This window comes from Apteryx rowi, unplaced genomic scaffold, assembly GCF_003343035.1.
Source record: "Apteryx rowi isolate R43461 unplaced genomic scaffold, aptRow1 scaffold_73, whole genome shotgun sequence".
NCBI classification, from domain to species: Eukaryota; Metazoa; Chordata; class Aves; order Apterygiformes; family Apterygidae; genus Apteryx; species Apteryx rowi.
This window is the reverse complement of record NW_020451016.1, coordinates 675,467-686,193: the sequence shown is the minus strand read 5'-3', so window position 1 is coordinate 686,193 and position 10,727 is coordinate 675,467. Positions and strand designations below refer to the sequence as shown.

Sequence of the window (10,727 nt, the reverse complement as noted above, 5' to 3'; positions counted from 1 at the left end):
AATTGTTATATGATGTTAAAGAAAGAGGACTAAACAACTTAATCTGTTTAAACATTAAGTTTCTTTCTAATCCTAGCTGTATTTCACTATGATAAAATGGGTATTTGAAGAAAATATTTCACTACTAAAGAGCCTCAGAATTACATTTTAGAAGTGCACTTCCCAGTTCAGGCTCTAATCTATTAAGGAAAGTTACCTTCCCCTCCTCTTCCCCCCCCTCCCCCAAAAAAAAGAATTGTAGTAATAAGATATAGTGTTTAACAGTGTGAAAAGAGTACAAGGCTATTTCTACAGTTTCTGAGGTCATAAGCTGGTATGTTAAAAATATATTGATACAAGTCAATCAGTTGTGAGGGTATCCCTTGTCCATTCCAAAAGAGGGGATGAACATGGTGACTTCAGTAATGTGGAGAAAAGGTCTGTGGCATACTGCTTTGTACACTGTATCATAGTTCATCGTGGTTTCTTGTGAGGTCCTCCCCATAATTAGTAGCTTGACTGCCAACAAACATATTCCAGTTGTCTAGAACCTCCTCTTTTGTTAGCTTTTGATCCTGGTGGGAGGAAAACAAAACTGCTGTAAGAACATTTTCAAGGCTACATAAAAGACACACCAGCACAGACTTATAAGAGACATAACAAATAGAAAGTTCTTCAAAGGGGCAGGCTGCAGATTCAGGAATCACTGTAGCTGTCATGATGAATGAAATTTGGACTCCAGCAGAAGTCAGAAGCCCCACTGGCTTCATTTGGGTTTAACTGTTCATTAAAAGTGCTTTGCAATTAACTCACTGCCAAACAGAATATATGAGTTATCTGGTATGCAGTTTTGCCTATGGTTTTGTTTTGCCTTTCTAATTGTGAAAATGAAAATCCTCTGGTGTCTTTTGTTGAAGATGGTTGCTTATGCTGGCAAATTTAAGTCTCTCTGCGTAAGGTCGTTTTAGTTTTTCAGGCTCCAACTTTGCTCATATTACAATTCCGAAGATCACATCTGGGATTTGCTGAACCATTAATCTCCCATCTTAGAGGGAGCAGATGTACTGGACCAGTCTTTAAAACAAAGATGTTTGTGTTTGATGATATAAATTGGGACTTTTTACTACCTCCAACTTAATGTGTATCTGATTTTTCTCTTGCAGTCTAAATTAACATATAAAGATCCATGACCCCTCTTAAAAGAAGAAAGAATATTTTTTACTATGCTAAAACTTGAAAGTGTATGAAGATAAAGAATTTGTTTTCTAACCTAAGGAAAGCCAATGGGACTTCTACCGCTGGTAACAGACTGCATTTTACCAATTGTACTTTGTAACCATACCAACTAAAAACTGCATTGATACATTAAGGCTCTAGCACTTACAGCCTTTAAAATTCCATTTAAAGTGTACTAATAAGAAAAGTCATTAGGAATCATTGCTTGCTAGTTGATATTATGCAAAAGAAACCAATTAAATATTTAATCTAACATCTTTTTTAAATATACCAAAGCACTAAGTACCTTGTCTACATCTGATTCATAGACTAAGTGTCTGGCTTCAGCTAGTGCATGATCATAGTCTTGTGGGAGAATCCAGTGTCGAATCTCCTCTTTGTCCATCTTTCCATCCTTGTTGAGGTCACGAAAATCGGAAAACTGTTCGCGCTCTGTAATCACCCAGTCAGGCTCCAGTCCACCCTCTTCATTTGCAAACATATCAGCTGGATAGGAAATAAAGGTCTCACTTAAGTCATATGTAGTTTGCAAATTATGCAAAACTAAAGACATTTATACAATGTTCCTCGGAGGAAGACTAAACTTTCATTCTTTGCACAGAGTTTCTTTGTACAGAAAATAAAACAAGGGGTGTAAATGGAGTAGCTGTGCATATCTTCTCTTCAGGCCTATTTCTTCATTGCAGGTGGTTCTGTCCATTCTTAAATTACCCTTACATCATAACAATGCACTGCTGGTGAAGCTAATCTCAATACACAGGAGAGGTGAACCAGTTCAAAAGCCTTTATTCACTGAATTTCAGAGTGAAAAAAGTTGTTTAAGGATCTTTTCTTAAATAGCAATCATGAGTTTTAGTGCTGGGCTCAGATGTACGGGGAGAAAGAAGCTTAGCTATTTTATCTTGTCCCTGCCAGCAAATGTCTTTGTGAATGAGATCAGGCTCTAGCCAGAAGAGTGGTAAAGGGAATAAAAGGCACAGGGGAAATTTAAGAAAACAAAAATCTGATAAATGGAACTTGAATGTGTTTGTCCTGCTTTTAGAGGGGCCTATGTAAGAGAAATCCATCTTAGTAGATGATTCCTTTCTAACCACGCAGTGCTGCAGCATGCTCCAGTAGAAGGTATTCTATACAAGGAAAGACTTGAAAAAGTTGTTATACATCAGCAGTGCATTCTGCGTATGAGAAACACACAGTGCACTTGGCACAGTTTGGGACCCTGGGCTATGGTACCATTTGTGACATAGGATGCACAGACTGTGTATGTGAGCTGCTCTGTACATCAGTCATGTGCTGTATTTCAAAAGCATCAGTAGGAAAATGCAGTAGTGACAGCTGTTGTCTGTGTAACAAATTAAATGGGTTGGGGGAGTGGCAGTGATTATTAAGAGCAGGTATTGATTTGATACCTGTTCTTTACAGCATAGGCCTTACATAGTAGTGGTAGGAAAAATCCCTCCAGAAGCATAAGTTTATTCACTTTATCCTTCTGATCTGCCGATCAACTGCTTCCTACTCACCAGGGCTGCTTATCCCTCAAACCTGCCATTTTCTATTAAAATTAAAGTCTGCTCTGTGGATGCCACCCCTATCCTTTGTGGGTTTAGTTTTCAAGGACGTGCCACGGAAAAGTGCACCCCACATGGACAGTGTTAGGGCCAGAGGCTGTGGGTATCTATAGGAGGCGTAGGTGCTGGTCTCAACCTGAGGAACCACCTCCCCCCACCCTGCAGCAGGAGCACATGCACTAACTAGGCTGAAGCTTTCTGTTGGCTGAACTGCCTACAACCTCCCTGAAACACACTGTACCTGCTTATGCACAGTGAGAATTTAGTTCTTTCTGCTTAAAAGGTGTAACACGACTGGGAATATTTTGGTTCTTTGCTTTTGCAAAATTGACCAAATTTTGTGATAATCAAAACAGGAGAAAGGAAGGAGGAGGGAGGAATCGTTCTACAACCCTCAGCAGATTTCCCCATCAAAGACTTGATCTAGAGGCTGCACTTTTTGAACTTTTATTGTTTCTTATAAAATACCAAAGAAGAGTTTAGGTTTTCTGTGTGCTTGTTTTTTAACCCTAGTTTGACAGAAAATAAAAAATATTACCTCTGAATAAGGGAAGTAGAAATATTTTAAGCACCGTTTTTCCTCAACTCATAAAGAAAACTTCAGAAAACACATTCACTTTTTTTGTTTTTTAAAGTGTGAATTATATTGTTTATCTGAAACAACTGACATGTCCTGTCAATTTGATTTTTATCATCCTTGCCAATGTGGGGTGATTGTGACTAGAACATTCTATGCTCCTATCTATAGGAGACAAGAAAAAACAGCATTCACATGGTAACAAATGTTGACAATTACCTTATAATTATATGTAGGTAATGTCACTGAATGAACTGAAATTACTGTGGAAATTATGCTGCTCTGTTATTTCAGTCATAAATGAATAGCACTCGCATTCTGAGGCTAAATATAATTTACAAGGAATAGAAACCCCCTGCCATTAATTAACATGTGTATATTGTTCCTGATTATATGTGAAATGATCTTTATAGCACCACTAGAAACAGAAAGATTCATTTGAGTTTGCTCTAATGCTTTCCTGGTGCTACTTTCTTGATTAAAACCCCATCAAAGTGGGTACAGTGGGAGAAGTTAGCTTGTGATATCAACATTCAAAATGGAAAAATGTATTACATACTGCTGATCTCTAGTCATGTTGCCATTTTGTCCTCATAGGTCTAAGTGCAAGAGAGCTGCTAACTGCCCAGTGTGATGGAAGTTAGAGCAAATTAACTCTGATCTGATGTTGATGCTTCCCATTCTGTTCTCTTTCTGTCGCTGGAGTAATGCACAACTAACTTTCACGCACTTCACAACTTCTTCTGAGAACCTTAAATCTTAGTGTTACTTTTACATAGTTCATTTTTAATGCAACTTTTTGTATTTCTAAAAGAAACATAATGGCCTTGCCACATAAAAACAAGCATTTTTTTTAGTTATTAATTGAACCAGGAAAATAACTAGTAGAAAAAGGCATCTTTCTTCTTCTTTTTTTTTTTTAATGCAGACCTGTTGCAAGGTGTGATTCTTCATGTTTTGCCAGGCATGCTTCTCAGCTATTTTGCATAGCCAAGCACTCTTCAGACTTGAGTAAAGATTAATTCACTTTATGATCCTCCTGCATTTCTGAACAATGCTTTCAAAAGCTGTAAAACTAGTCAAATATTCAGAGAAACTGGGAAAGGCCCATTTCTGATATCACAATTCCCTACAAATTTTATGGTCTAGTTTCAAAGCATGGAAGTACTAAATCATTTCAAAAAAATCTGTGCTATCTTCTGTAATCTGTTTTTTGGAAATAGCAGCACTATTTTAGCATGGTCTGCCTGTCAAAAACAGCCATAGGTAGCCTCCTGCCATGGAAAATACCATTCCAGACCCTCTTAGTTAGTCAGGTTGTAAGTGAATAAGAGGAGGATCTTAGGCTGGAAAATGCTAGGAATCTTTTCCTGTTGCTGTTGCTATCTGCCTAAAATTAAATTAGACTTTTTTGGTTGGTTGGTTGAAAATAGGTGAACCGGAGCACACACATCTTTGGGTTGTAAATACTGATCCAGATTTGAGAAAAGACAGACAAATTGACTGGAGATTTAACAAGAAACAAACCTCAACACTTACCAATGTACTCATCTTGATCCACAAAACCATCCTCATTTTTGTCTATGTCCTCTAAGGTTTCCTGAAAAACAGTTTTGCATTGAAGTAGTCAAGAGAGAACTGAGAATTCTGACTACTCTCCTCACTGACCATTTCACATTTGAGGCCTGCCCTCCCCTTGTACACAGAGAAACTTATTCTCGCTGATTCCAGTGCAATCGTTGTTTGTACAAGGAATATACAAATCTCCTTTCATGCTGAAGAAATTCCCTGCACATGAATGAACTGGACAGCATGCCTAAGTTTTCATTTAGGGCAGATATAAGCTTACCTCACACTTATATGCATGTCAGTATACCCTTCCTTTTATTTTGGTTTAAGTCCATGGTAGGACTGTTTCTGATTCCATTTAGGAGCAGCCTAAGTGCATTTAACAAGTCTTTCCTGTACTGAAAGCTCTAAATCAAGTGAATTTCATGAAAGGCATCCCTTTCTGTTTGCCAGTTGGCTACTGGTGTGTGTGTGTCTTTCTAAACTCTGCACGGAAAGGTTAGAGAAGCATTTCAATGCTCATGTGAAAAGTAAAAGCAGAAAGAATGTCATTGTTTTGGTCTGCTTACTAAGACAACAATGTCTTTCATATGCTCAAACTCCTCCGGGTGAAGAAAGGCAGTGAATTCTTCGTGAGTGGCAGCTAAGTCTCCATCCAGATCTGCAGTTTTGAACCGTCTTTCATCTCTGGGCAGCATTTTTTTAAAACTGTGCTGATCAGTTGCATCTTGGAATTCTTCTGGATTTTCTGCAAATTAATCAGACAATCTTGAAACTATGTTCCTTCTGAAATATACTACTACAATGAAGCCCCCTAGTTTGCTAACACATACTCAGTAGGGTCTAGAAATACAAAGGCTTATTGCCAGAATAGCTGCTCTGTTAAAATGGAACTTCTCTTCCCTGTTAAGTTTTAAATTTGGGGTCAAGAAATTGGTTTGATTTTAAGGCAACTTAGTAGTATAGGTAAGTGGCCAAACAAGCCTTCTATTGGAATCCAGGATGATGGATTTTACAATATAGTATATTATCTTTCATAAAATTTTTTTAATCTGCTTTTGTAAGGTCTGTTTAGGCAGTATCTGGGGTAGATTTCATTCACAGAAGGTTTATTCTTTTTAGGAATCAGTATGATCTGCGCAATCTTTCGGTTTCAAAAAGCAAGCAAACCAAAGACTGGTTTCAGAAGCTGGCAGACTGACTGAAATTACCTAACTACTATGCCTCTGTTATGGGGAACCTAACAATTATTTTTCTGTTTAAAACAATGAGATTTTTCAGGGTGTTCAGTGGCATGACAGGAATGGTATTTGATACAAATTTTAAAATAGGATCACTAAACTGACTTCAAACATGAAAAATATTCATATTATAACAATTTCTCAATTCATATTTTAGGAAACAGAGAAATTTGAAACAATCTAGGCTAGGAATCACTGGTGGGAATTTTAAGTGCGTGTTAACACAAGATCACAATGTGGTAGCTGTTCTCCAAATCTTGAGGATTACACAGAGCAAAGACACAGTACTGAAAAGGGCTCCGAGGGATACTGCTATAGGTATGTGTGTCAAAAAAATTCCTTTCATAAATGTAATAAGCTCTATTTTAATCTAATATAGACTTTGTCCTTATTACTGCTGTTGGAAGCTTGCTCCAGAAACTGCCCCTATGATAGCTAGAAACGGTCTTCCCATTTCCAGTATAAATGTACTCATGGTCAGTTAATACCCATTTGTTCTTCTGTCAGCAATGCCCTTTAGCTTAAATGATCTCTTCTCCTCTTCTCCCTTGATTAACTTATAAAAAGCAAAGGGAATATATATGAAAAAATAATATAATTTAGGTATATTTTTAAACAGATGTTTCTTTTGCCTGATTTGTTAAAGATTTTCATTTATGGTTGATCACAATCTGCAGCATTTCATTCTTCAAGAACTATTTTAATCACTAACTTTTCTATAGCTTAGACACAGCCTAAATTTTTAGCAACTAGACTCTTAAAATTTTGAGAGAATGCATTGAACAAATACTGGTTAATCATGCTATAAATATTTTTGAATTAAAGTAGTCTTTTTTAATGTTAAAAAATAATACCATATTTCTAAACTGGAGTAGGAAACTTCAGTTCAGCTTTGTCAGTACATCTGATAATCACTCTACAAAATCCTCTGTCTATGGGTGACCCATGTGGAAATGGCTGCAATGAACGACTAAGAAATGCTTTTGACCTCTGAGTGTCTATAAAATTTAATGCGATTTTCAAAGTCCTAAATATGACACCCAGCTCCTGCTGACTATAAGGTGTGATTTTGTGCCTTATAATCTCAGTCTTCTTTTAGCATGTAATCTGAAAATGTTGTCTTACCTAGATAATAGCCATATGTGGCTTGTTTGTATTCTTCCCAGGAGATTTTATTGTCCTTGTTTAGATCATAATCTTTCCAAACTTTGGCCACGTTTTCATAGATGTAGCGTTTCTGTACCCGTTTAATCCAGTTTTTCAATTCCTCTGTTGTGAGATAGCCATCTTTATTGTCATCTATTCTATCCACAATCTTCCTGTAAAAGGAGACAGGCATCTTTAAGAGCTGACAGAAAAACAAAGTGCATGCCAGTCCGGTTTTAGTAAGCTTTACAGGGACCTGATTTTTGTCTCATTGTTCTCCACAAAAACGCCATGCCCAAAACTTAGAAAGCTGTCCTGCTGGCTAAGGCTTTCTTGCATTATGCAGATTATCTTAAGAGATATTTCTCCATGCTTTATTTAATATTGCTATGAATAATTAAAATGGAACTTGCACAACCAAAATTAGTGAACAAACACATCAGACGATATATGATTCTGGATTTCTTAGACTGTATCTACTAACAAAGGAGGAAACCTGTGCAGTGTCCATAGGGAATTGTCATGCTGGGAGTAGGAGGCTAAACCTCATCTCAGACGAAAGCCTGTACTGCTGCTTGCCAGAGGCAATCAGGGCAAAACCTAGGATTTTGCAGACTCCTGCAGTTCCTTCTGTGGCCTTCCAGCAGACTGATGCCAGGTTGGAGTGAGCTATATTTCTGTGTAGTGCAGAGGATGTGTGCCATGTACAGCTTTCTCTTCCACTCCTGCCTCTTCGCTTCTTTCTGTTTCTTTTCTTTCTTTCCCAGAGAAGCAATGTTGCTTGTATTGCCAGGAATGGCCTTTATTCACTAATTCAATAGCTAGTCTGCAGCAGGCCTCCAGTCACTGTTGGCAACTTGGATCTAAGCCAGTACCCTGTGCAATCCTGCCTAGCCTCAAGTCCTCTTGAAATCGGCAGTCATTAAAGTATTGGGGGACTCCCAAGGAAGCCTCAACCTTTGACAAGTTCTGCATGTAGCTGCAGATAAAACTGACCTGAACAACTGTGCAAAAAATGCAACTCACTAGCGTTTAGGTTCTCTGCAATAAATCTATAAAGGGACGCCTGCAGTTGCTAAATGCCACTAGTTTCAATTTTGAGTTTGTAAAACTGGCTTCTGTTCCAGCTACAGTGGTAGACCCACTGATAAACCCTTTATCTAAAATAAGAGTGCAGTTTGAATCCCACAGCTTGTAGTAAACTTGTCTTAGTATTACTATATTTTGGGCACTGGCCTGTGGGAAACGATGCACTCTGCTCCTGGGACCGGGGTAATTAGCACAACTCCCCTGCACACAGCCAGAGTGGCTTCAGTTACAGCAGCAGTTTTAACCCTTGAATCACTGCTTGTGAGGCTACAGGAGTGATCTGTAGTTGCAGGGCACCTAGCAGTTCAGTGACTACCAGTGGCCACCTCAAGGTACCTGAATGACCAGCTGCTCAGTCACCAGCCCTGTGGTCTAGCTATGCATCATTTGTAAGATGGGGTAAAAACAGCAGTTCACTCGTCTAAATCCTGACTTGGCAATTAACAGCTGAGCTGCCCTAAACCTCCAGGCAGCCAAAGGATATAATGAAAAGGTCTGCTCTTTTAACTTTTTCATGCAATGCAACATCTTGGTTCCCCACAAAGAAACTGGCATTGGCCGATGGGAACTCCTCAACTAGTAAAGCAATGTCCTTTCCTGAGCCTCAATTATGAAAGCAGTAAGTACAGAATCAAATACCAGCAGCAGATTCTGCTGAACTTGCAACAATCTTGTGTTAGTCTGATAGTATCAGATCTGTAGCATACGCCATTTACTGTAAATCAGAGCTAAATGGATAGGTGTTTCAAATCTGGCTGCAGAATTCTTAATGAAGGTATTTCTGAGCCAGGGGGAAAAAAAAGAGTTACTGAATTCCCTCTCTGAGGTAGGAAAGTATGAGTTAACTGACTGGGAAACTCTTTTCCCTTCTGTATAAATCTCAAGGGGACTTGACTGCCAAGAGTCCCTTTCACTGCACAATGGACTGTATTTATCAATGGATTTGCCCTACAATGAATTTGACTTAATTGGTTTAGCTGATATTTTCGTCTATTGTTAAATGTAGTAAGTTAAATGCAATAAATGATTCTGCTAGCAGTTTGTTGTTAATTTTAACACTTCCCTCATACTCTGGAACTGGGAAGGTGAGGATGTGTGCTGCGCGCAGGCAGCACTGTTTACCAGGATGTTTCATGCTTTGTTCTTTCCACCTGTACTCTTGTTTTTATAGCTCTATTGCATCCATGCACATTCTGCTTCCCCATCAAAGATGGGGGACAAATGTCTTGTCTACTGGCTCCTAAAGGTGGGGTGAGAAGCTATTGTATGTACTTTGGGCTTCGCTTTTTATACTGATAATTACCTATAAAATGTCTCAGGATCATTCTAAGTTTTGTAGTGGAGCTAATGGACACTGTTAAGTCTGAAAAGTCTTAGTGCCTTCATTTTAAATGGTTAATTCTTGAATACAGCAAAAATTCAAGCAGCACATAACAGACACAAAATGCCAGGTCATACTCAGTAAGTTATGTGCCCAAGTATGTAACACCTGCAACCTTTCTCCCTTTAACTTCTGTGGGATTACACTCAGCATTAGTTTTCCACTTTTTAACAAAGAAGCTAGAGGCCACATGCAAGAGGTACATACAGCCTGCCATTAGATAAAACAAAGTTGGGGCAGGGAAATCATTGCTACAAAGTGGCTGAAAGAGGAAGGTTTCCCCTCTGTACTTGATGCCCGAGAACAACTGCATGTGGCTAAACTCTGACCTTTGTCTTTATAAATAACAGAAACCTTTATATTGTGAGGATTTGTAATCATCCTTTATGTTCTCTGAAAATGACAGGCCTGCCACAAATGATGGGGAGAACATTCACAGGACTGCAGCCCTGCTCCCCTTCTTCTTAACGGCTGTCCCTGCTCCCTCAGTGCAGTCATTGGATGCTGCACTGGGACTAACTCCAACTTCTGCAAAGCCAGGTGAGTTGTGGTACTTCGCATAGCTTGGAAATATGTGAGTCTCCCCTTATCAAGTGATCCAGTGTGGGAGGAAAGGGAGAAGGGATGCTCCTGTCATTGGATCAGTCACAAGGGCAGGTGTACTCCCATGTCATGACATGACTGTGGGCTGGTATGTGCCACTGCCTCAAACTGGATCATACTGCACAGCTGTTCCATCACTGAGGCTGCGGGTAGTTGAGTTTGCAGGGTTTTTCTGTGTACTGGCTGCTTCCTTTTTGCTTGATGGAGGGAGATGAGAGTAGCTTTGCATTACTGCTGTCTAGCCCTGGTATTCCACAGCATGACTGATATGCTGTCACCCTTCTTAGGCAAGTTTAAATGACTTACAAAAGCAGCAGCATGCAATGTAGTTAGAGCAG

At 39.0% G+C, this 10,727-nt stretch overlaps 1 protein-coding gene across 1 annotated transcript; it reads right to left on the bottom strand.

The window, feature by feature from the left end:
* Nucleotides 1-261: 261 nt before the first annotated feature.
* RCN1 (reticulocalbin 1) lies at nt 262-7,509 on the bottom strand. The gene is made up of 5 exons (XM_026087744.1): nt 7,296-7,509; nt 5,499-5,677; nt 4,900-4,960; nt 1,502-1,701; nt 262-554 (listed from the first exon to the last, which is right to left on the bottom strand). The coding sequence occupies exons 1-5, from the start codon at nt 7,507-7,509 to the stop codon at nt 447-449; spliced, it is 762 nt and encodes a 253-aa protein (XP_025943529.1). The 3' UTR covers nt 262-446.
* Nucleotides 7,510-10,727: the final 3,218 nt, after the last annotated feature.

Coding starts and splice junctions, on each gene's coding strand:
- RCN1 (XM_026087744.1), bottom strand. CDS start 7,509: ATGCCTGTCTCCTTTTACAGGAAGATTGTGGATAGAATAGATGACAAT. Junction 5,678..7,295: donor CACATATGGCTATTATCTAG/GTAAGACAACAT, acceptor ATTAATTTGCAG/AAAATCCAGAAGAATTCCAA. Junction 1,702..4,899: donor GGATCAAGATGAGTACATTG/GTAAGTGTTGAG, acceptor TTTCCTATCCAG/CTGATATGTTTGCAAATGAA.